Source organism: Phyllostomus discolor, chromosome 5, assembly GCF_004126475.2.
Source record: "Phyllostomus discolor isolate MPI-MPIP mPhyDis1 chromosome 5, mPhyDis1.pri.v3, whole genome shotgun sequence".
Lineage (NCBI taxonomy): Eukaryota > Metazoa > Chordata > Mammalia > Chiroptera > Phyllostomidae > Phyllostomus > Phyllostomus discolor.
Window position 1 is genome coordinate 31,226,486 of NC_040907.2, and position 26,280 is coordinate 31,252,765.

The 26,280-nt window shown below is 44.1% G+C and overlaps 1 protein-coding gene across 2 annotated transcripts; it reads left to right on the forward strand.

The window, feature by feature from the left end:
- Positions 1 to 8,645: 8,645 nt before the first annotated feature.
- Positions 8,646 to 21,774, forward strand: AKR1A1 (aldo-keto reductase family 1 member A1). Of its 2 annotated transcripts, none has more exons than XM_028513252.2 (10): positions 8,646 to 8,954; positions 11,722 to 11,791; positions 16,954 to 17,043; positions 18,824 to 18,943; positions 19,123 to 19,274; positions 19,800 to 19,995; positions 20,292 to 20,491; positions 20,746 to 20,818; positions 20,935 to 21,021; positions 21,621 to 21,774. In XM_028513252.2, the coding sequence occupies exons 3-10, from the start codon at positions 16,960 to 16,962 to the stop codon at positions 21,684 to 21,686; spliced, it is 978 nt and encodes a 325-aa protein (XP_028369053.1). In that variant the 5' UTR covers positions 8,646 to 8,954; positions 11,722 to 11,791; positions 16,954 to 16,959; the 3' UTR covers positions 21,687 to 21,774. The 2 variants fall into 2 exon arrangements, with proteins under 2 accessions (XP_028369053.1, XP_035881887.1); XM_036025994.1 differs by lacking the exon at positions 8,646 to 8,954 and adding an exon at positions 9,876 to 10,004.
- Positions 21,775 to 26,280: the final 4,506 nt, after the last annotated feature.

Below are 26,280 nucleotides of genomic sequence, written 5' to 3' on the forward strand. Positions count from 1 at the left end.
CTTCCCTTCTCCTCTCTCTAAAAATAAATAAATAAAATCTTTTTAAATATTAACCATTGAATGCATAAATAAGTGGAACAACAAATCAATGTTTCTGTCTCCCATTCCTCTCTAAAATTAGTAAATAAAAATTAAGGGAAGGAGTATAAGGGAACTAAGTGGTAATGGGAAAAATAAAATAAAATAAAAAATAAAAAAGCCCTGGCTGGTGTGGCTCAATAGATTGAAAACTGGTGTGTGAACTGAAAGGTCACTGGTTCAATTTCCAGCCAGAGCACATGCCTGAGTTGCCAGCCAGGTCCCCCATTGGGGGCCTGCAAGAGGCAACCAATCGATGGTTCTCTCCCTCTTTTTCTCCCTCCCTTCCTCTTAAAAAAGAAAAAATATATAAGTATATATATAATTAAATAAATACATAAAATTTTTAAAAGATATTAGAAAATCAATATATTAATTTACCATGAAAAGACTGCTTTTCAAGGATGGGTATGCTCCTGCCTGCCCTCCAGAACTCTCTCTTCCTGGCATTAAGGGATATAGGAGGCAAAATGTTACTAAGAATTTTGTTTTGATGTGGAAGAAATCAGGGAAAAGGCAACACATAAAATGGTTCTAAGGACTAATTTGCTCTGGCTCGAGGAAAGCCAAGGGGCTCTAAAGACCTGCATTCCCCCCATCAGACATGCCCTGCCCCAGTGACTTCCTCCTTTCCATAGCAACTTATACCATCTCAATTTCTTTAGTTAGTGTCACAATGCTCATGAAGTTGGCTCCTCAGGTATGCTCTGAGAGATAACAGATTTGTTAAAAGAGACAACAGGCTCAAAGTGGAGTCACGCATGCTAGGCCCCACAGCAGCAAATCAAGACAATATATAACCTAATTACAGTTTCGACTTTCCCCAGAAGTGTGGCTTTTAACCAGCCAACTTGGAACTTCCTAGTCAGCACTAGGAGGCAATCCGTTGATAGACCCCTTAGGAGGACAACCTTGCCTGAAATAATGCATTCTCTGCTAATAATTTCTTTTTGTCCTGCTCCCTCTCTACCCCTAAGAAACTTTTCCTTTTCAGCAGCTCAGTGGAGCTCCTTTCTACTTGCTAGGTGGGATGCTACCTGATTCATAAGTTCTTCAATGAAGCCAGATCTTTAAAATTTACATGGTTGCATTTTTGTTACTTAACAGTTAGAGTTTTAGCAGGAATTTGCTACGCTACCTGATGGACTCAGAGCAGGAGTGCTTCCGCCCTTTGACTTCAAGGATACCCGATGGTCATCTTCCCACACAACCGAGTTTTCACCAGGTAGAAGGGAATATGTTTTATTCCAATACTGAGGTACCTCCCTGATTAAGACTCTTAGTACATAGGCTTTGGCTTCCTGCAGCCTTCTGACTTCATTACCCCATCAATTTTGTATATCTTACCTAATTAACCTTCCCAATGTACTTTATTTTTTCCCCCTGCTTAGAAATCTTTTCCATCTCTGCCAATTTCAAACTTCTGGACCAAGCAATCAACATCCAACATTACCTCCTCTCCAGATCAAGTGACCCACTGGCTAAGGATCCTTGGTTCTTCTCGCTAATGTGCCTTTGCTAATTATTGTTCTGGCAATGTTCCCTCCCTTCATTTCTGTCTGTTAAAATGATACAAACTTCATGGGAAAATGCCATCTCTAAAGTAACAGCATACAACCTTTTCTAGTTTATGTCCTGTGAGTCACTTTCCAAACACCCTTGGTCCCATTATTACAGAAATGTTTTTAAAATCTATTTTTCCCATATTGACATGCATCATTAAGAATAAACTGAATTTCTATAATTAAATCACAAACTAATAAATAGAATCATTATTTTAGTGGTTTAGATTATAATAACACAGTTAAACCATAAACACAAAAGTAAGAAATGCTAAAAAATAATAGTGGTTGTCTTTCAGTAATGGGAATATTTACTTCTTTTTATATTTTTAAAAGTTGCAGAGGTGAACATGTACTAGTTTTATAAAGGAAACACATAAAATTTTTTAAAGAAAAAATACCTGGATGGTAAGCATCTTAGTTGCGGGTCCTCTAAAGTTACACCCTGAGACAAAGACGCTGGTAGGTCATTTATGTGGAGGGTAATTCCAAGAAGTCAGAAGGAAGGGAGTGGGGAAATGAGCTTGAAAAGGAGAAAATGCCAATACATTAACTGGTTAATACTATGGGCAACTGGGGTGAATCCACCCAGGGAATCCTCTGAAAAACCACAAAAACCAAACCTCAGAATTGTCCATTTGTCCCAGTAGACGGTGGGGAGGCTCCCACATTTACCCACACATCTCTGTCTCCTCATTTCTTGAGGGCTTCCCTGGAGACCTTAACTCCCTCATCTCTTCCAGATTTCAGCTGCACAGAGCCAAGCAGCCTGCTGAGGAGGAGTGAAAGGCCTGGGGCAGCAAAATCTGCTTATGGCCCTGATTGGTATATGGGTCCTCTGATCTTGAACTTTGTTCTTGATTTCTCAACTAAGCCCAACCCAGAGCAAGCAGGAAATGCCAGCAAGTAAAACACTGGGAAGTCCAGAGACTTGAGAGGGTGTTTCTTCATCTCTCTGACTTCAGCACATTCCTCTCAGATTCTAGAAACTTCTACCAAATGCTGCAATGCTCAATGAGATAGGGCTGAGAACTTGTCTCTAGTGGTCCAAAGTGGGGCATGCCCTCTTCCTTCCTTGGAGACCCCTCTTACTTTCCAGGTCTTTGTATGTTTCAGCCTCCTCCCCTTGCATCCCAGAAGGGTGCCTCTGAGCTTGTTTTTCTGGGTCTGCATTCTGTCTGTCGTACATTAGCCCCTCAGGACTGTGAGCCTTGAAGCCAGAAGAGTGGTCCATTTTTGGTCCTAACTAAAGGACTAGGTGCTATGGTCTAAGTGTTTGTGTACCTCCAAAATTCGTATGTTGAAATCCTAATGCCCAATGTGACGGTATTAGTACCTGGGGCCTTTGGGAGGTGATTAAATCATAAAGGTGGAACTATCATAAATGGAATTACTGCCTCATAACAGAGAGTCCAGAGAGATCCCTTTCCCCTTCTGCCATGTGAGGATATAATAAGTCTGTAACCTGGACGAGGGCCCTTATTCAGTCATGCTGGTACCCTGATTGTGGACTTGCAGCCTCCAGAAATGTGAGCAATAAATTTCTTCTATTTATAAACCACCCAGTCTGTGGTATTTTGTTATAGCAGCCTGACTGCACTAAGATACTAAGGCTTAGTAAATGCTCAGTTAATGTTAGTCAGAAGCATGATTCCTTCATTATTCTCTCCTCTTTCACATCTCTGTCTCTTTCACTGGACCAGACCCTTCCCCTTAGCACATGCTCATGTTCAAGTTTCCCACAGAGTGAAAAACTTTCCCTCCATCCCTCCATCTGCTTTCCTCTCAAGCCACTGAACCATCACTTTCCTTCTTAGAGTATTCTTTTTTTTTTTTTTTAAATAAGAATCAAATTATGCTTTTAAAATTTTTTTTTTAAGATTTTTATTTATTTATTTTTAGAGAGGGAAGGGAGGGAGGGAGGGAGAGGGAGAGGGAGAGAGAGAGAAACATCAATGTGCAGTTGCTGGGGGTTATGGCCTGCAACCCAGGAATGTACCCTGGCTGGGAATCTAACCTGGGACACTTTGGTTCCCAGCCCGCGCTCCATCCACTGAGCTACGCCAGCCAGGGCTTAGAGTATTCTTGAGAATTCTGCCATCTTGTTCTCCAAATCTTCATCTCCTCCTATACTAAATCTAGACCATCTTCCTCAGAAATAAACCAATCATGCCACAAAGCCAGCTCACCAATGACCCTCATGTCAACCAAACCCAAGTTTCTGCTGTAGAGATTGGAGAGCATGAATGTAAGGAGTATGGCAACTAGTAGATCATCAATAAAATGTTAGTTGTTCTTTTTTGTCTTATTTCTCCAACATTTTATTCACTTCTGGCTCTTTTCTGGAGTGGAGAGGGGCTCCTCTTTTTTTTTTTTTTTGAGAGAGAGAGAAACATCGATTTGTTGTTCCACTTATTTATGCATTCATTGGTTGCTTTTTGTATGTGTCCTGAGTAGAGATCAAATGCACAAGCTTGGTATATGGGAATGACACTCTAACCAACTGAGCGACCCAGCCAGTGCCAATATAGTTTTATATTTCAAAGAGCTCAGGGCAAAGTTTACATGCTAAGGCTTTAATGGGAGGCTCAATAAATAATTCTCAGGGTAACAGAACCCACTGGCCTCTATTGTTCACCTCTGATAACCATGACTCCCATGCCAGAGTCTTATGAAATAGAAAGGAATTATTTATTCAAGTTACACAGGTTTAGAATAATGGCAGAATTCTCCCATTAAATCCCATGCCCTTTAGAAACAAAAGCACCCACAAACTCATAATCCTGCCTCCCCTTGCCAAACCAGGCCGGTCAGAGGTGCTATCTCTCAGGAAAAGAAATAGAAGTCCACAGCTCAGGATCTGTCCCCCACTCCCCTACCCTCACCCTGCTGGCTCAGTTCAGCATTCCCAGCTTCCCCCAGTCATCCCTGCTCAGCCAGCCTCCTGCTCCTCATACAAAACCACATCCTCATTGTGGGCTGGGGGCGGGGTCTTTCTGCATCCTTTCAAACTGCATGGCCAAGACCCCCTTCTCTGCTCCCAAGCCACATGGTTAAGAAGGGAGAGAGAGAGAGAGAGAGAGAGAGAGAACACCTCTCACAGCTTTCCTACTCTCTTTTCCACATGGTCCAGAATTGTATCATGGCTGCTGCTCTTGTGTTTAAATCCTGGGGCAGATCTTCCTCCATAACCCCATTTTTTACTCCTCCCACACTGGATTACATCTGCTAATAGTTTAGTCTCTTCTGCCTTTCTCAGCTGCCATTATTAGCCCAGACGAGCATGGACCAGAGCCACCACCAAGCCTTTCTGGCAGGTGCAGCAAGCCCCTCAGGCTACAGTCCATCACCAGTTAGAGTCACGCCAGCCAGACAGGCACAGCTACTTAACATTAAAGTGTTTTAGATATGCGAAGTAACTCTCAAAGGCCCTACTCAGCTTCCCCTTCCCCCAGCCATATTAGTGGGGGAACTTCCCCATTTTGGGGGACCCTGATATTTCCTGTTACAGTTATAACCACAATCTTCTCATGTACTGGAAATTTAGTAGTCATTGTGAGTTTTAGGTTTTTTTAATAAAGATATTATTTATTTAATTTTGGAGAGAGGAGAAGGGAAGGATAAAGAGAGAGAGAGAAACATCAATTTGCCAGAGAGATACATTGATCAGTTGCCTCTTACACACCCCCAGACATGGGACCTGGCCTACAACCCAGGGATGTGTCCTGACTGGGAATTGAACCAGTGACCTTTTGGTTCACAGGCCTGTGCTCAATCCACTGAGTCACACCAGCCAGGGCAATTTTGTTTTTTTTTTTTTTACCTTCACAAATTTCATGGATCATGAGGTACTACTAATTCTGCTCCTAAATATTTCTAAAACATGTCTTTTCTAATTTATGATGAGGTGTGAGCTGCTGTTCTAAGACAGACCCTCCTCTGCTCACCTAGATGACTGCCTCCTAACACGTGTCCCTGTTCCAGTTTTGCCCCTTTACCAGTGGTCTCTTTCTTCATTACTACCAGAATGACCTTTATAAAATCCATATCTGATCATGGCATAATCCTGCTTAGGCCATCTCCGTGTTTTCCTCAGGATGAACTTGAAGGTTTTTGACTTAACACACAGAAACATACTTAACATGTTCCCCATGGGGAAACTATTTTAGAGTTATAACAAAGTACTTGCCAGTCCCTTAAACAACCTTTTCTTATCTCTGAACCCTTTTTTATTTTTATTTTTTCTGAGAAAAGCTAACACCAAGAAAACATTTTGACTGGATGGACCTAGAGGATATTATGCTAAGTGAATAAATCAGTCAGAGAAAGACAAATATGATATGATTTCACTTACAAGTGGAATCTAAAGTACAAAATAGCCCTGGCTGGATAGTTCAGTTGGTTATAGAGTTGCCCCAATATTCCAATGTTGTGGGTTTGATTACTGGTCAGGGCACATACAAAGAGAGTCAACCAATGAATGCATAAATAAGTGGAACAATAAATCAATGTTTCCCTCTCTCCCTCCTTTCCTCTCTCTCTGAAATCAATAAATTTTTTTTTTAATTTGCTGGGTAATTAAAGACCCATTCTTTTTTTTTTTTTAAAGATTTTATTTCTTTATTTTTAGAGAGGGAAGGGAGGGAGAAAGAGAGAGAGAGAGAGAAACATCAATGTGGGGTTGCTGGGGGCTGTGGCTTGCAACCCAGGTACGTGGCCTGACTGGGAATTGAACCTGCGACACTTTGGTTCGCAGCCCGAGCTCAATCCACTGAGCTACGCCAGCCGGGGCTTGAAATCAATAAATTTTTTAAAAAATTAAAAAAAAAATAGAAGTCTTCTTAAAGCCATGTCACTTGTTTTAACTCTTTCCAAGTTATATGCCCCAAATCACGAAATCTATTATCCAAAATTACTTTTTATAGTCTACCAGTAGTTTTCAAAACAAAGAATTGGAAATGACTTGCATAAGGGTTTAGGATCCAGTCATTAGAGTAATCACTATTTTCAAGAGTCCCTTTTTTTTAGTGGCCTAAAGGTTTTTACATTTGGACAATGCATCCTAGAAGCTGGCTGAGAAGCTAGTCTTTTTTAAAATAGGAGAAGGGGGATTGTGAAAGGGTGGTGGGCTCTCAAACTTATCTATTTTAGAAAACAGTACACCATCAATTAGACCCATTGCTCTGAAATTTTGGTTGAGCCTCACATGTAACAATGCCCTGGGCCACAAGTAACAGCAAAAGCCACAGTGTTGTGGGAGTCCACTGTGTTACAACAATGATTCAGCAGTTAATCAGGTGGCAGTCATCAGTTGGCTGTTGTTGCACTTCAGACTTTTAAATCATCAGACTAAAAATAAATAAATAAATAAATAAATAAATATCCTGCAGAAGAAAAGATGGAGGGAGTGCACCAGACCATGGAGAAGATGGTGGAAGGGATGGGATACACAGCATGCGTCTGCCTGTTGACAGTAAGTTTTCTCTGGGCCAAGATGAGTTTGAGGCATGCTAAATTTTGATTACAAAAGCTAGAATCTGAACATCTTAGGATAGATGTTGTGAAATGATGGACATCTTGTCCATTAGGACACACCTGTATTGAGACAACAGGGAGTAATCCAGGGTGGTTAAAAAAACAATAAAGAGGTGGAAGCCTGAGTGCCATCAGGGGAATAGAGAGGAGCGGGGAAGCCACAGGTGTGGGGAAAGAAAGGCAGGCAGGACAAACCTGCTTCTTGTCCGCTTCTGCCAAGGAAGACATAAATGCAAAACGCCTCTTAGGTCAAGAGGACAGGGGCCATTTGAAATTTCAAATCTGTAACTTAACAGCTGTGTGACTTTGGGCAAGCTATTTTACCTTGCTGAATCTGTCCAGTCTGTAAAATAGGCTGCAAATACTTTTGAGAGGCTTCCAGCGTGCTGGTAACCTCTGTTATCCTCACCTGGATAGTAGTTACATTACAAAAAAAGCCATAGAGCTGTATGTTTAAGATTTGTACATTTTCTTGTATGTACACTATACTATATAGTTCAACAAAAATACATACAAGAAATAAAATTAAAAAGAACATTCTCCTTCCAGGGCTGCTGTGAAGGTTAGATAAAATCATGTTTATAAAGTCTTGCACAGTCCTGGCCCAGTATCTCAGTTGGTTGAGCATCCTCCAGATGCACCAGGGTTGCAGATCCACCCCCACCCAGGTACACATCATAGTCAACCAATGCATGCATAGATGGGGGGCAGCAGCGTGTTGATGTTTCTGTCTCTCAAATTATTAATAATGAAAGTCTAGGCCCTGGCTGGTGTGGCTCAGGGGGTTGAGTGCTGGCCTGCAAACCAGAGGATCACCAGTTCAATTCCAGGTCTGGGGCACATGCCTGGATTCCTGGCCAGGTCCCCAGTGGGAGGGTGCATGAGAGAGGCAACCACACATTGATATTTCTCTCCCTCTCTTTCTCCCTCCCTTTCCCTCTCAATAAATGAATGAATGAATGAATAGATAAATAAGAAACAAACAAACAAACAAATGTCTAGCACACCGCCTGGCGCATAAATGTATGACCAGGGCCCATGGTCCAGACAGAAACCATGAACTTTTTATTTCTTGGAGTCTATAGACCCAAGGTCTTCCTTTTTATCTTTTTATGGTCAACCTTTGTGTTGCGGCTACTCTCTGGGCCTTAGTTTGCCTGACTAAATAAGGGGGCCAGCTTATGTATATTCTGAACCCGGCCAACCCGACTGTAAGGGGGAAAGGAGTGAGGGTTCGATTACCGAATTGGGAGGAAGACCAGATGTCAGAATAAAGTGGTTTTTGAGACTCCACTCTCCTTCCTCCCGCAGCAGGAGTTCCACTGGCTTAGAGCGCAGTCGCTGCGGTGCGAAGTGCAATGTGGGCCAGCAAAGGCGCGGCTTGATTCGGGCCCACGTGCCCCGCGGCGCAAGTTTCCCTGGGCCCGCGCCTCCTCCAAACTTGCGCTGTCAATTGTGTCTAAGCTCCGACCGATCCGACCTTCAGCACCTAGAGGAAAAGTTCAAGACTCCCAGCTCTGGCTGCCGCCCCCAACCTCCCTCTTGGGGGCAGGGGCGGGGTCCACCTCAGCGAGAGAGGCCGAATGCCAGGTCCTCGCTCCACCTCTGGGAGGAGCTTTCTCGTGGCTGCCAGATTTAAGCCTGATCCCTGCGTTCACCATCAGGCCGACTTCCCTTGCAGCCCACCGATCCCGGAAGCCGAAGCAGAGTGCATTGGTAGCTGGGCTCAGAGCTGAGGCGGATTATACCACCGTTTTTCCGCCCAGTGCTCTTGCGGAGGTGAGTTTCCCCTGCTGCTGCCCCACCTTTCTTGTAGAGGAGTTGTCGTTGATCCTCCCTTCAAGAGGTTTCCGCCCCAGGGATAGAGGGGAGAGCGCAGGTTCTGGAAGGGAGCCAGACTTTGTTTCATATTTGAACTCTGCTGTGTGATCTTGAATAAGTTCTCAGTTTCTCTGGACCTCTATTTCCACAGCGGTAACATGAGCTCCTACATCAGAAATGTAGGGAAAATTAAGTGACATAAAGCTTTTAAAGAGCCGGGCATATATTAGATGCTCAGTAACCTTTAGTTGCCATCTTCCATTTTGTTCGCTCACCAACATGGTTTTTTTTCCAGATCAGGCCTTTCTGAGGAATTGTAGAGATGCTTTTCAAAAATGTCGGGAGGGGATAGAGTTTGCTCACTTAGGTGCCTGCCTTGGGCTTGGGCTTTCTTCTCTGTTGCCCCAGAGCTCTGTTTCAGTGAGACTAGAATCTGACCTTTCACCGTAAGGGGCTTTTCTTGATTTCTCCCTTCCGCTTGAGTATACTCAGGTGTGCAGGACCTCCTTTGAAGAGTCTTCATTGTTCTGATTGGGCCTGTTATTTTTCCCAAGGTCTCAGTTTGTTTGTTTCTGTTTTTTCTTTTCTTTTTTTTTGAGGGATAGGGTACAGGAGTAATCTCTGTGTCAAACTGTGTGGAGCCACTGGGATTTTTTTTGGAGGGGGGAGATGGTAAAGTTGTTTGATGTTTTCCAGGGATGATTCTTTTCAGATTACTCAAGAAGTAAAGGAAGAAAGCAGTGGCTTCGTCAAATGCCTCTCCAGCTGTCAAGAGCAACCCCCTTTGTTCTGTGTGTGTGTTTAGGGTGTGTTTGTTATGCATGTATGTGGCAGGCACCCTAGAAGAGAGGCGTTCAGACAGATGACAGGCTCTGACACCAAGGAGTACCCAGATTTGTGGGGGAAATTGAAATAACAGATAACTGTAGCTGTGAGCATAAGCTATAAGTACATGGGAGGAGCCAGACGCTTAAAGTGCTAGCTGAAGGATGAGCAGCAGTTGGCCAGGTAAGAGAGGTACTTCAGAAAGTGTGCAGAGGCCTGTAATCAATTAAGTGGTGACTGACTCTGCAAAGTCTAAAACATGGAGTCTGAAATGAGGAAAAATGAATGTAGGATCCAGTTTATAAAGGGTATACTAAGGAGTCTGGACTTTGTCCTGGGTAGGAGAGAACTGCTAGAAGAGTTTGAACCTGGGAATCACATGGTCAGATTTAGTTAATGGATTGTGGTGAGAGGGGCCACACTGGAAATAGAGAGATCCCTGGTACTTATTTTTAGAGAGAAGGGAACGGAGGGAGAAAGACAAGGAGAGAAACATCAATGTGAGAAATATCCGCCAGTTGCCTCTTGTACATGCCCTGACTGGGGACCAAACCTGCAGCCCAGGCATGTGCCCTGACCAGGGAGCAAACCAGCAACCTTTTGCTTTGCAGGACAGTGCCCAGCCGAACCACACCTGTCAGGGTGGTACCGTTCTTTATATTTACAAGTTAAATATAAAGTTAGATCTATTAATATAAAATCCTATGTTAATAGGATTTTTAACCCAGCCAAAGACCAAATCTTGGTAACCATTACATATATAAGGTGGCTTTTTATGTTGGCTTCTTAGAAGTAGAGGAGAAGGTATATCATATATTGCCCTGTATAATGTGCACCTTTTTGCCCAATTTTCTTCTTTTTTTATTATCTCTATATTTTTTCATTACAATTTGCACCCCTTATACCTGCCTCCCCCAGCAATCACCACCCTGTTTGTTGTCCATGACCATGAGTCCTTTTTCTTTTTTGCTCAATCCCTCTACCCCCTGACCCCTACCCAAATTTTTGAGGGAAAAATAAGGATGTACATTATACATGGGTAGTACTAAATCCATATGTATATGTTTTTAATTCTTTGATTTATGCTTATACATAAAAATGTAACTCTAGAAAGCAATAACAGTATCTGTATGCAAAGTAATACCCTGGAATATGATAATCACATTTGTTTCCAAATATAAATAAAGAAATAATTGAATCTTAAAATTAAAAGGTTTTTTTCCTGAAAGTTTTGGGCCAAAAACGTGGGTGCATGTTATACATGGCAAAATATGGTACTCCCCTTTCCATCATCTGCCAAAACCATAATCTGATAATACTCAGAAGTGCCTGAAATGAACTGAAATACTTTATTTATATGGCTTTTTAAAGACCCTATGGGCCCTGAAGGGTGTGACTCAGTGGATTGAGCTCTGGCCTGCGAACCAAAAGGTTGCTGGTTTGATTCCCTGTTAGGGCACATGCTTGGGTTGGCAGCCAGATCCCCAGTTGGGGGCTCCCACTGATATTTCTCTGACACACTAATGTTTCTCACCCTCTCTTTTTCCCTCCCTTTCCCTCTCTCTAAAAGTAAATAAAATCTAATAATAATAATAATAACAAAGAACCAATGGATTATACTGTGGACATATTGTCAAGTGTAGTTGCAGATATGCTGAGTTTCAGATACCTATAGAACACACTTATGGAGATGTATTGGGGGAGTTGAATATAGAGAACTGGACTGAGAAGAATCAGTGCTTCAGGTGATAATTAAAGATGTGAGCCCTACTAGAAAGTGAAAGAGAATTGGGGATAGAGCCCTGAGGGACACCAATGCTTATGAGAGGCAAAGGAAAGGCCCATGCAGCTAGGGAACACTCATACAAATACTGCTTCCTCTTTTTCCCTTGTTTGCTAGTTCCCTGCATCCATCCAGCAACTACAGAGCCCTCCACTGAGAAGGGAAGACTGAACCCCTGAGAAAGAAGGTAGGTACCAACTTGGGAGTAATAAAACCTGACTCATACTACCCTCTTCCCCCTCTCCCCATACACACCTAGTTTCTCTCTTTTTATATCTAGAACCTCTGCCACCATAACATGAGGTCCAGTGAGGCAGTTCCTGACAAGCTCCAAGCCTATTAATGCCAGGCTAGGCTGGAATGCTGTGGTCTCAGGCAGAAGATGACATTCTGTCCTAGGGAAAAACATGTCTTATGCCTCGGCCCCTCCATTTCCTCCTTTGGAACTCTTGTTCTTTGCAGGTCTTTGTTAGGTCTTCCTACTTTCCTCCATGATTCCGCCCCCTGCAAGCCTTGGCCCTTTTGGTTTCCAGTTTCACCAACAAAAGAGAAGGAGAAGCAAGCATCAGGTTTCTTCTTCCTTTTTACCTTAGGCATGGTTTTTGTTCAAGCTCTCAGCCAAGGTGTGATTTCAGAGCCCTCCTCTGTGCTGGGGAATTTGGCCGCGGGGGGGGGGGGGGGGGGGGGGGGGGGGGGGTGGTTACAGGTTACTTGTTTGGGGATCAAGTCCAGGAAACCAGTCACAGACCCTGGTGGTAGCTGGCAGGCTAGTTCTTCCTGTGAAGTTCAGACATGCTTGCCTGATCCCTGGGAAGTCTGGTAACAAAGAGTATCGCTTTCAGCAATCTTTGTGCTTGGCTTCCCAGACTGAACATTTTTGTTTCAGCAGAAAGGAGTGGTCACTGTAACTGGTTATGCTAGACTAGAAAATTCTTCCTGAGTCAGAAGTGTTAAGTAAGACAATTTTGGTGTGTAGGTTGTACATACAACTTGCCTTATTACCTGTTCTACCATAATATTCTTTTCTAAAAAAAAAAAAAAGATTTTATTTATTTATTCTTAGAGAGAGGGGAAGGGAGAGAGAAAGAGGGCAAGAGAAACATGGATAGGTTGCCTCTCACAAGCACACGGACCTGGGACAAGACCTGGGACCAGACCCTCAACCCAGGCATGTGCCCTGACAGGGAATCTAACCAACGACCTTTTCGCTTCGCGGGCCGATGCCCAACCAACTAATCCACAACAGTCAAGGTTCTTTTTTTATTTTTATTTTTTAAGATTTTATTTATTAATTTTTAGAGAGAGAGGAAGGGGGGGAAAAGGAAAGGGAGAGGAACATTGATTGGCTGCCTCTCAGAGACCTGGCCTGCAACCCAGGCATGTGCCCCAGCCTGGAATTGAGCTGGCGACCCTTTGGTTTGCAGGATGATGGGTGACCTACTGAGCCACACCAGTCAGGGCTACCATAATATTCTTGATGTCTTTCCAGAACTTGGAAACAAAAGTTATATTTATAAAGGTATTGCTGACAATGAAACCAATCCTGAGAGATTAGTATTTATAGTACTGATGAGAGCAAGGGAAAAGTTTCTACCTTATTGGCTCTTGAGGTCAGCATTCTTTATCTTTTCCCTGTCACTTGGATAACTCCTGTTCATTAAGACTTGGCTCATATCAGATTCAAGAAGCCATCCTAGCCAACTTACTCTTTCCCTGCAGCACTTGTGCAGATTTTGGTCACATTTCTTATGCATTGTGCCCATATCCTCTGTCCTTCTCCTCCCCGCTCAGCAGACTATAAGCTCTGGGAGGGTGGGGACTTGATTTAAATATGTGAGTCTAGCGCAAAGCCTGGAAAATTCATCATTTGCTGACTAAATGAGCATTCTTGGGCCATTTGGAGACTTCTGATTTTTAGAGCTCTCCAAAGGGGGTTGCAACAATTAACATATTTTTTTGGATTATAAGATGGAACTTTCCCCCCAAAATTTGGGAGGAAAATGGGGGTGCATCTTATAGTCCAAATGTAGCTTACCTGGCTTGCTGTTGAGGGGGCAGTGGAGCGGGGTCACCGGAGGCAGGAGAAGGGTCACTGCTGCAGGAAGCCGGCAACAGCAGGAGTGGGGCGATGCTGTGGTGCCCTGGGCTGGGAGGAAGGGGTGTCCCTGTGGTGTGAAGCAAGGGAGGCAGGAGTGGAGTCCCTGCTGCGGCATACCATAGTGCTAGGGAGGAGGGTACAGGTGGTGCAGTCATGTTAAGAGAAGAAAGCCTGCAGCACCCATACATGCCTCCATCACGTGAGTGGTACCCTAACCCCCATTAACATTAACATTAACATAGGCAAATTCCACTGCAGGGTCCCGTCAATGTGGCCCTGCTGCTATCACAAAACTACAACTCCTATCATACTTGGACAGATTGGAATGATGAGAGCTGTAATTTGGCAACAGCTTGCAGAGCCACACAGGTTGTGCAAAACCGCTGTCCCTATACAAGAGTGTTGCACAACCTGTGGCCCTCCAGCAGCAGATCTCCCCTATAACAGTGTCAGCAGCAGATCTCCCCATAACAGTACATCATCCACTGATGTTCTCAGCTACAGTGCTCCCATAACTATGAAGGACACAGTGCAGATAGTTCTGTCATTACTGTATTTTGTTGTGGAAAGATAAGATAGCGTACTGTAGTCTCCTGCTGAACCTACCATAATTGTGGAAAGATGTCAAAGCAGAAAAGGATTTCATATAAAATCCCTTTTAAACGAGAGGTAGTGAATTACGCCAAAGAATATGGGAACAAAGCAGCGGAGAGACACTTTGGGCCACCTCCAACTGAAAAAATGATACAGGAATGGAGGAAGCAGGAAGATCAACTGCAAAAAATGGACGAAACAAAACAATGTTTTTGTGGGCATGCTGCAAAATGGCCACAGTTAGAAGTGGACATGAAAGAGTGGATCACATGTCACGGGAACAATGGCTTTTCAGTATCTAGAGAAATGATCATATATGAAGCCAAACATCTTGCTACAGAGAAAGGCATTGAGGACTTCACTTGATCACTATCATGGTGCCACAGATTTATGAAGAGATGTGGCCATGCTGTGTGCACCAAAACTAGGGCTGCACAAAAAATGCCCATAGAATATGAATCCAAGATTGTGCCTTTTCACAAATTTGTACTGGATGCAAGAAAGAAAAACAGATTTGAAATAAGCCAGATTGGGAACATGGATGAAGTCCATTAACCTTGTTCTTCCATCAAACAAGACTGTTGATGTGAAAGGTGCCAAAACTATAACCATGAAAGCCTCAGGGCATGATATAACCCATTACACTGTTGTGTTGTCCTGGGGTGCAGATGGCACCAAACTGCCACTAATGCTGGTTTTCAAGAGAAAAAAACATTCCAAAAGAGGCAGTCCCAAGAGGAGTTATTGTTCATGTTCATGACAAAGGACGGATGGACGAAAATGGCATGAAGATATGGATAGAAAAAGTGTGGTCCAAACGTCCTGGGGGGGCTTCTGAAAAAACCTGCTCTATTACTGCTTGACCAGTTCAGGGCACATATCACTGAAGCCGCAACAAAGAGATTTAAAGAAAAGAAAACCCATCTAGCTGTAATTCCTGGGGGGCTTACCAGCCAGTTGCAACCTTCGGGCGTTTCCATCAACAAGCCATTTAAAGTTTTCATGAGAGAAGAGTGGAACAAATGGATGCCTGCAGGAAACCATGATCTGACACCAACTGGAGGAACGAAGAGGCCCACTATTACCCCAGTTGGTGAGCTGGTGAGCGGGTGAAAACTTCATGACAGTCAGTTAAGGATGAAACTGTTGTGAGGTCCTTCCAAAAGTGTGGCATCAGCAATGCCTTAGACGGCTCTGAAGATGACATCCTCTATGAGCAGAGTGAAGACAGTGATACTAGTGATTCTGAGGAACTAAGCTCCATAAATGTGGACAGTAGTGACGAGGAGTTCTTGGGGTTCCTTAATGATTAGAGGAGTTTCCATACTTAAAGCTTAAAGTCAGTAATAATGGTTGTTAATGCTGCTGTTGAGTTCTGTTTGCATTTACATTGGTGAAATATTGTCATTTATGTTATTAAATATTTTACCACATTATTTGCTTCAAAATTTTTTCCCTATTTTCCTCTAAAACCTAGGTGCATCTTATAGTCCAAAAATATGGTGCCCATCTGCTTTTGTTCCATTGCAGATTTTCTTTCATCTGAATTTTATTGCTTTCTGCTGCAGTGAGGTCCTGTGTCTAGTTCCCCTTCCAGGAAAGTCTTTTCCCCTTGACTCTAAGGAAAATCTAACTCATTCTTAAAAGCAAATGTCATTATTCTCTGGTTCCTGCCTTACAAAAGGCACTTGTTTTCTGTAGCAAATTATGCATGTGTCTACTGTGAGCACATGTATTTTATAGGTCTGTCTTTACCTGCCTTTTTTTGCCTTTTTCTATTAGCTCCTCCTTGGATTCGTGGCTCTTCCACTTCTTAGCTGTTGATTTGGGGCGAATATTTTTACCTCTCTTAGCTGGTTTTTTCATCTAAAAAATGGTATACTTCCCACTCTGCCTGGTGTGATTTAGTGGATTGAGCACCAGCCTGTGAACCGAAAGGTTGCCGGTTCGATTCCCCTTTAGGGCATCTGCATGAGTTGCAGGCCAGGTCCCCAGCTCGGGGTGTGTGATAATCAACTAATTGATATTTGTCTTACACAAGGATGTTTCTCTCCCACTCTTCCTCCCTCCCTTCCTCTATCTCTAAAAAAAAGTAAATGAAGTCTTTAAAAGATAGTATACTTCCCTTGTAAGAGGCCTCCAGAATGAGCACAAGGAATTCTTCTGTGAGAGGAACTCAAAGAGTTTGTATGTGGTTCTGACAGTCTCCTGGGAATGTTTGTCTCAGCCTCAGAGAACTGACCCTTTCCTGAGCCAGATCTGTCACCTGGTTTCATATTGACTCATATGGCCTTTGTTTGTCTTACAGCGGTTTGAGACCTTATGTAGTCAAGACTGGGTACTTGTGGGAAGCCACCCTGCCTTTGACTTTAGGTATTGGAGCTTTTTAACGCAGACCTTTCGCTTGGTGGAAGGGAGGGCAGCCAGGCTGGTGGTTGGTTAGTGTTTGTCCCGGCGCTACTGGCTGTGGTTGCTTCTGGGTCCTCTATCTCAGTTGCCTCTGCTCACAGGCACATACATGCAACCTCATGTTTGTTCTCTGTCACCTCTGTGCCCCCTTTGCCACCCATGTGTTACAGGAGCCTTGACCAGTGGGCAGCTGAAGCCCAAGCAGCTGCACTGATCTCCACACCATTCTCTTCCCATTTATGTTTCAGGCGGCAATGGCAGCTTCCTGCGTTGTCCTGCACACTGGGCAGAAGATGCCCCTGATTGGACTGGGCACCTGGAAGAGCAATCCTGGCGAAGTGAGGGATGGGGGTAGGGGGAGGCCAGAAGGGCTTCTTGCATCTCTGCTAGGGAGAAAGCAGTATTTAGGAAATAGAACCTGCATTTTCCCTGGCAGCCCCGCCTGTATATCCCGCTTAAGGTGGGATGAGCCCAGAGGGCAGTAGGAGAAACAAAGGAAGAAGGAACTAACAAATTGCCCTTGGCTTCCCCAACTGACCCAGAGGAGGGGCTGAAGGGGTCAGCAGGGCCAAGGGCATAGAAAGGAACCCTTTCCCTAATTGGATCTACACTGAGTGCTGTGCAGATGTGGGACCCCTCTGTGCCTGGCTGTTCACTGACCCCTAATAGTCACTTATCACCCTGTGCTGTGATCATGTCTCCTGCTTCACGCTGGGCTCCTTGAAGGCGGGGCCTCTCACTAGTGCTCATTCCAGAGGTAGGCACACAGTAGGTGTCAGGGATTGAAGAATAACTAGGCTAAGTATTATAGACCAAGGGTTAGCAAACATTTTCCTAAAGAACTAGATGGTTAATAATTAAGATTTTGCTGGAAAGTTGCAAAATAGAGATGATTATGTACTTGTGTAACCATTTAAAAATATAAAACTCATTCTTAGCTCAAGGGCTGGAAAACACAAATGGTGGCTGGGAGCTAGAGTTTAATGACCCCTCATGTACACTTTTCCAGCCTTGGGAATCGTGGGAATGGAGGCCTGTTTCCCTGGGGGTAATAATAGCAAGAGGTTCAGCATCCACCTAAAGTGGGGCTTCTCCCCAGTGCTTCGTCATTCTTCCTTGGACATCTGAGTCAGAGTTTAGAGAAATTTGGGGATTAAGTTTGGGAGGGACCCAGGTGAAGAGAACAGCCTCTGGGATTTTGGCTAGTGTTTGTGGTGTGGTTGGATGAAATAGGGAAGAAAGGGGAAAAGGTTAGACTGCCTTTTTCCCCTTTGATTTCCTTCCTACAGCTTCTTATGACTCTGGAGCCGGAGTCTTTGTGCTCCAGGCAGGCACTGACGTGGCCCAGGACTAGTCTAGGAACTAGATGAAGGCAAGGGTGGAGCTCAGAGCCAGGGCCCAGAGGGTGGGGAGGAGGGATAGAACATGAGGGAGTAGGGTCAGGGGTGGGGAAATATGTCTGGATAGTAAGAGCTGCACCTAGATGGGGGTATTGATTGGCACAGGCCTGACACCTTTTGATGCCATGTTTCTAGTTGGGTTTTTAGATGATGTAAACTGGCATGTCCTCCTACTTGGTACATGCTTTTTTCCCTTCTGACAGGCAGCCCTGGGCCCAGCTCCCACCTCACTTCTCTACCTTCCAGATTCCCCTCCACCCTGCCTCTTCTGCTTGCCTGATCCTCCAGACCTTGCTTGGTCTACTTGGTTCCCTGTGGGTCTCTCTCTGAATGGCCTTGGCCTAGGAATTATTTACCTGTGTATCGTGTTTCCCTAACCAGCTCCTCAGGGCTGGAAGCCTGTCTTCACAACCTATACTTCTGCCCTCTGTCAAAGTGTTCATCTTCTGAGCATGTAGCTGGGAGCACGTTGTTAGTATTTTGCTGGGCCCTGCTGACACTTTGGGTAGGAAAGAACCTTGGGGGTTAGTGGGATGGGGACAAAGGGTTTGAGGCTTCTGGTCCCATAGACTAGAACCATATTGCCTCATTATACACCCACTGCATAGGTAAATGCAGCAGTATGTTCCTGCACCCCTCCCCACATCAGTGACCCTCAGAAGGGCAGTTTATGGTACAGACCAACAGATCTGCAACCCTCTGCTCTCTCACCTGGCAGGTAAAAGCAGCTGTTAAGTATGCCCTGAGTGTAGGCTACCGCCACATTGACTGTGCTGCTATCTATGGCAACGAGACTGAGATTGGGGAGGCCCTGAAGGAGAACGTGGGACCCGGCAAGGTGAGGACTAGGGCTGTAGATGGATGGGGTGAGGGATGGATGGGGATGAGGGATCTAAGGGGCTGTGGCCTGGCTAGAGGGATCTGGTATTAGTTCCCTTGTCATTCCTCTCCAAGAGGTGAGGGTGGGTGAGACTGGGTGCCTGTGGCTCTCATTATGGGCCCTGCCCCCTGTACCAGGCGGTGTCTCGGGAGGAGCTGTTTGTGACTTCCAAGCTATGGAACACTAAGCACCACCCCGAGGATGTGGAACCTGCCCTCCGGAAGACGCTGGCTGACCTCCAGCTGGAGTATTTGGACCTGTACCTGATACACTGGCCTTACGCCTTTGAGTGAGCTTTGCTCGGGTCTTTATCCAGGGAGGTGGTGACTGGGGAGTCATGTCAGTAACTTACTGTAAGTCACAGTAGCAGAGCAGGATAGGAACATTCATCTGTGTGGCAAGCTGAGGAGCTTGGTTGGCATAGGAACTCAGTCCTTTCTGCTAGTAGTTTAGGTACAGAAAAAGGAGTGCAGCTGCACATGGGATATATCCTAGGGTATGTGTGAGTGCTCCCTCCCATTCCCTTTATTCATTTAGGAAAGGCACTAGCTTCTGCTGAAGTAGGCCCTGGGGTTGAAGTAAATAATAAGTTCCAGCAGAGGGTGAGAAGCCTGCCATCAGCTTTGTGCCCTGTGCCAGAATGCAGCTGCAAGAGTGTGCAACTTCTTGAGAAGGAAGGCATTAAGGAAGACATCTCATTCTTGACCCTTTTCCCTGTCTGGGTTTGGAGTATGGGACATAGAGGGCCTGGATGGGCAGGTAAGGCAAAAGCCTGGCATTTATGCCCACACTTTGGGGTCTGTCTTTCACTCAGGCAGGGAGATGACCCTTTCCCTAAGAATGCTGATGGGACTATCCGCTATGACTTCATTGACTACAAGGAGACCTGGAAGGCTCTGGAGGCACTGGTGGCTAAGGGGTTGGTGCGGGCACTGGGCCTGTCCAACTTCAGCAGTCGGCAGATCGATGACCTGCTCAGTGTGGCCTCTGTGCGCCCAGCTGTCCTGCAGGTGAGCACAGCACACCAGATCAGTTATTTTGGGGGTGTGTATGTGCAAGAGCATGAGTGAGCAGATGATAGGTCTACTTTATGGAGATGGCTAGCAAATTGTCAGGAATATTGGTGCAGGATCCTCTGCATAAAGAAAGGCATTGAAGTTCGGGATGAGACTGAAATGGACAGTGAAATCAGAGTGAGAAAATTGGGCAGAAGGGAAGTTGGGGGGTGGTCAGTATGGCACGTCTGGGTGCAGTCAGGCAAGCTAAATGTGGCTACTTCATGGTGATGGGTTGTTTCTTGGCTCAGGTGGAATGCCACCCATATCTGGCTCAGAACAAGCTGATTGCTCACTGCCAGGCACGTGGCCTGAAGGTGACAGCTTACAGCCCTCTGGGCTCCTCTGATCGTGCTTGGCATAATCCTGATGAGCCTGTCCTGCTTGAGGAACCGGTGGCCCTGGCACTGGCTAAAAAGTATGGCCGGTCTCCAGCTCAGATCTTGCTCAGGTACAGGCAGTCTTGGGGAAAGGAGGTTGGGTCAGGGAAAGGGCTTCTGAGTTGGGAAGCAAGGGTTTAGGGTCTTCTTACTTAAGTGCCTGCATGAGACTCTTGCCATGAGATCTGGGGGAGGCCACTCTGAAGCATGTTCCCCATTACAGTGGGGCTCAGGGCCTCCAGGAGCTTTAAAAAGGCTGCATGGAAGACAAAACAGTGCTTATGAGTACTGACTCTTCCTCATCTACCTCAATCCCCCACCTTAGGTGGCAGGTCCAGCGGGAAGTGATCACCATCCCCAAGAGTATCACACCTTCTCGTATCCTTGAGAACATCCAGGTACTTGGTGATGGGACCCACAGGGACAGAGTCTGGCCTGGCTAAGAAGTCAGTGTTCTGGAATCCTGACCTCCACTCAAAGTTGGTTTTCCTGACCCCCTAATCCCCATCCCTAGGTTTTTGACTTCACCTTTACCCCAGAAGAGATGAAACAGCTAGATTCCCTGAACAAAAATTGGCGATACGTTGTGCCCCTGCTTACGGTGAGTATGTTTCACCCCCGGAGTCAATGAATGTTAGATTTGGAGTAGAAGTCTGGCCTCAACCTTGCTAGTCAGAGAGGCAGAATGGTGGTATGGGTAGGATTGCTGTCCTGGACTCAATGGGCTCTTTTAATTCAGCCAGGGGAAGTAGTATGGCTCAGGGATAAGGCATATATAGCCTGTGAGTCCCAGTCCTACTTTTCTGTATCTTGTAAGCTAGAACATTACTTCACTTCTCCAAACCTTAGCTTCCTATCTGTAAAGTGATTCCAGTTCGTGACACATAGAAAAATCTCAGTAAATGATACAAATGAGGGGAGCCTAGAAGGCACTCTCAACCTTTTTGGAGAGTTTGAGGTTGGATGGAAGCCTGTTGCACAGAAGAAAATAGAGTTCCTTTCCAGCTGAGACTGCAACTTTATGTACCAGGCTATGCGTCTGATGGGAATGCTGACACTCTCGCATTCCCTGAGGCTGGGCCCCTGTCACTGCCATCTGGTATGCTGATCACAAGCGAGGTTGAGGAAGTTTTGGGGAAAGATGTCTGGTGTCTTTGAAATACTAACTCCTAATGGGGTCTTATGTCTCTCTATTTCCAGGTGGATGGGAAGAGGGTCCCAAGAGATGCAGGGCACCCTTTGTACCCCTTTAATGACCCATACTGAAACCACAGCTTCCTTTCCAGCTCTCCAGCTACCAGGTTCTGCCATCGCCAGAAAGAGAGTTAATAAAGTTATTGGAATATCTATACTACTTATTATCTTATTTGTCTGGTTGGACCTGGGATGAAAACTGTTTCCCTTAGGGATGCTGGATACTTCCTGCCTTGAGGCAGAGCTCCTTTCTTGGTTCTGGAGGAACTAGGATGGAACTGAATTCCTTTTCCGCTTTTCTGAATTAGATACATTAGTGGACTGGCGCCATCTACTGGCAGCTGTGAGCACTGCATGCTGCTACCATGCTGCCCCCAGTTTTCTTACTGAAAATTCCAAAAAATTGGTCACCTCGGTACTGATAACATGGCAATGAGAGTCCTTTGCATTGCTGGGCCTGCATCTTGAGCTCCCACCTCATCCCCTATCCTGGTCAGTGCCCAGGCTTAGGAATATGGAGAGCCAAAAAATCTTAATAGCTTTCAATATCGGAAAAGGGGACAGGAGCTTTTTCTTTCAGACATCACCCTTCTTGTGCATAGGCTACCTGAAGGAGACAGAGGGAGCCTCAAAGCTTGTCACTCTGTACCTAAGGTTCTATCTTAATACTTAATAGTCCCATTAGAGGCCACTGAGATTTTAGGAGGGTTTTTTGAAAATCCTTCTAAACTCCAATCACGTAAAACTTACTTTAATTTTCCAATCAAACCACTATTCTTCATTGAACAAATATTTATTGTGTACTTAAATATGGGTTAGGCACAGTACCAGACCCTGAGGGTGTAGCTGTAACCAAGGCGCATGGGTCCTTACAGTCTACTTGAGACCTCCTTCAATGTGCTTGCATAATTAATTACATTTGGAAGAAGTGCTGTGAAAAAGTGCAGAGTGAGAAGCAGCATATTTATTATCACTCACTTCTAAGTATTTAACTTCATTTCTTGAAACCCAAGGGCAATTTATAGTGTTATTTATACTATATATATAAGTTAATTTGCAATACAATAAAGCATTGTGGTTGGAAAAGACAGTGCTTTGATCATGATAATGGTTTTTTTTGGAATTTACTCAGGCTTTCTTTGAGGCCTAATATATGGTCCATTTTTGCAAGTGATCTAAGATGTTTGGATATGATATGTATTTGCTGTTTTTTGGATATAGATTTCTATATATATGCAGTCACTTAAGCATACTAATAGTGTTATGTCTTCAGTATTTCTGATTACCTTTGTTATAATTATTTCCTAGTGATATGCATTGAAAATTTCAGCTACATCTCTTTCACCTTCTCTCCCCCTTTCACCTTCTCACCCTATGCTCACCCCACACCTTCTCCCCTGCTTCCTCCCCTCAGGCATGCACCTTTGCCTTTCTCTCTCCTAAGCTCCAGGGGCCTTTTTTCTGCCTCTGTACCTCATTTTCCGAGTCCAAGCATCCCAGCTGGCTCACTTCCTCTACCTCCACTAAAAAAAAAATAAATTAAAAAAAATGTCAGCTTCAGCCCTGGCCTGATAACTCAGTTGGTTAGAGTGTCATCCTGATAAACCAAGGTTGCAGGTTTGAACCCTGGTCAGGGCACATATTAGAATCAACTAATGAATGCACAAATAAATAAAGTGGAACAACAAATCGATATTACTCTCTATCTGTCCCCCTTCCTCTCTCTCCAAAATCAATCAATAAAAAATATTTACAAATTTTCTGTTACAACTGTCAATTTACTTCTATTTCTTTTGCAAGTCTGGTAGTTCTTGCTTGATACATTGTGAATATACCTAAACACTTTGTCATATATAACATTTTGAGAGTCAGCAGCCCAGAACTGGTATAGTGAATCTGTGATGCTAGGAATCTAAGCTGTTTCTTACTTCTTTCATTCTTGGAGTATTATACTGATTGACATGGTCCAAGATAGCTCACCACCGCGCCTTCTGAAAGACAAGTGCCTTCCCTTTGGTGTCTCTACATGGAAGTTGCACTCATTGCTTCTGTTCATTTTCCATTGACTAGAATGTCATCACATGAGCATTTTTAGCTGTAAGGGACATTGACAATTTTGGTTTTTATTTTGGTGGCTGTGCACTAACAAATACATAAATAATTAAAAATCAGGGTTCTCTGGCTGGTGTAGCTCAGTGGATTGAGCGCAGGCTGGGAACCAAAGTGTCCCAGGTTCGATTCCCAGCCAGGGTACATTCCTGAGTTGCAGGCCATAACCCCCAGCAACCGCACATTGATGTCTCTGTCTGTCTCTCTCTCTTCCCTCCCTAAAAATAAATAAAATCTTAAAAAAAGAAAAAAAAATCAGGGTTCTATCTGGGTTCTATTACTACAATAGAAAGGAAAAATGGATATTGGGAAATAACTGTCTCTCACAAGGGCTCAACATTCTATATGTAATTATTCACTTAATCCCTTTCTTTTCTACATCCTTCTAACCTCAACATTCACTCAGTTCAACATTCTTTTTGTTCTTCCCTCGCCAGAAAACAAACTTCTAGTCTATTGGCTTGGGGGAGAAGATTTAGAAGGTCAAACTTCTTAAAAATTTTCAGCCTAACCCACTTTTCAACTGTATCTTCACCCCCTACTCCTAGAGATATCTGGCACAATGAAATTTTGAGCCTTTTGTGGTTTTTGTATTGTCAGTGTGGTTGCTTCATGACTATCCTTATTGTGATTCCCTTTTCTTAGTCTGCTAGGTTAGTTACTACTTGTCCATCTCATTTCCAGCTTTTAAAATTTTGTTGCTGTTGCTTCTTCTCCCATCCTCTTTGATCTTGTGAGTTTTACCTTAAAATAATTCCTTTATTGTTATGTAGACAAGTTTCAGACAGGAATAGGGTAAAGGTATGTGTTAAACTCTCCATGTTAACTGGAAGTCCTCTCTAAATCTTGTTGTAATTTTAATTTCCCCCACAAAGATAAAGTCCCATTTACTTTCATTACTTGCTATGAAGTAATTGGTATCCATTTTTAAAAATTTTTTATTCATTTATTTTTAGAGAGTAGGGAAGGGAGGGAGAAAGAGAGGAACAGAAACATGTATATGAGTAAGAAACATGAATTGGTTGCTTCTTGACCATGTCCCAACCCAGGATGACGCCTGCAACCCAGGAATGTTCCCTGACCAGGAATCAAACCATCTGAAAGAACAGAAGACCAGTATGGTAAGAATACAGTTAAGGAAGGGGAGTAGCATGAGATGAATTTGGAGAGGTGAATGGAGCCAGAACATGTAGGACCTTGTAGGCAAGGATAAAGAGCTTAAAATTTCTTCTAAGAGCAATGCAAAGCTACTCAAGGATAGTGACATAATTTGATATACATTATAAAAATATTTTTCTGGCCATGATCAGTGTGGCTCAGCTGGTTGGGCATTGTCCCACAAAGCAAAAAGTCACTGGTTAGATTCTGATCAGGGTAATGCCTGGGTTGCTGGCTTGGGGTGCATGCAAGGGCAATGGATCAATGTTTCTCTCACACACGGATATTTCTCTCCTCTCCCTCCCTTTCCCTCTTTTAAAAAATAAATAAATAAAATCTTTAAAAAAATATTTTTTGCCCTTGCTGGTGTGTAACTCAGTGGATTGAGCACGGGCTGCGAACCAGTGTCGCAGGTTCGATTCCCAGTCAGGGTACATGTCTGGGTTGCAGGCCATGATCCCCAGCAACCGCACGTTAATGTTTCTCTCTCTATCTCCCTCCCTTCCCTCTCTAAAAATAAATAAAATCTTTAAAAATATATTTTTCTAGATAAAGTTAAGCAGAGACCAGAGGCAAGGTTAAGTAGTATAGGCAAGATGGTGGCAGCTAGACTTGGATTAAAATGGTAGTAGTAGGATTGAGAGAAGTGGATAGATTTAAAATTTATTTTAAAATATTTTTTCAGCCCTGGCTGGTGTGGCTCAGTGGATTGAGCACCAGCCTGTGAAATAAGGGGTCCCTGGTTTGATTCCCAGTCAGGGCACATGCCCAGGTTGTGGGCCAGGTCCCCAGTAGGGGGTGCATGAGAGGCAACCACACATCATTGATGTTTCCCTCTTTCTCCCTCCCTTCCCCTCTTTCTACATATAAATAAATATTTTTTTTTCATAAGACTGACTTCCTCAAAGGCAGAGATGATGTCTTTTATCCTTAGGACGTAGTACAAATCTTTGCACATCACAATTGCTCAGTGAATATTATTTTAATGGATGCATGGGTCACACAGCTTACTGGACTGGCTTTCTCAGGCCCTAGCCCTGGCTTCAAGGACTCTGGAGAGATTTCTCCCCATTCTCCCGCCCCAACCCTCAGTCACCATATTATCACACTCTGGTAGCATGAGCCAGGCACAATGCTTATTGTTGAAGCAAGCATTATTACCTTTGATTCTCACAATATCCTTAAGGGGTGAATACTAATATTTTCCTCATTTTACATTTAATCTAAAATGTTACATGACTTGGTTCAGGTCACCCAGCTAATAATGGAAGAGCCTATGTCTGTTTGTCCTCAGGAATTGGCATTTTCAGGTCCAGCTCTGTACTCCCAAAGATTTCACTCTGCCTAAACCTTGACAAACTGAAATGAGAATCCTCTCCAGGAATCTTTCCCAGTATGC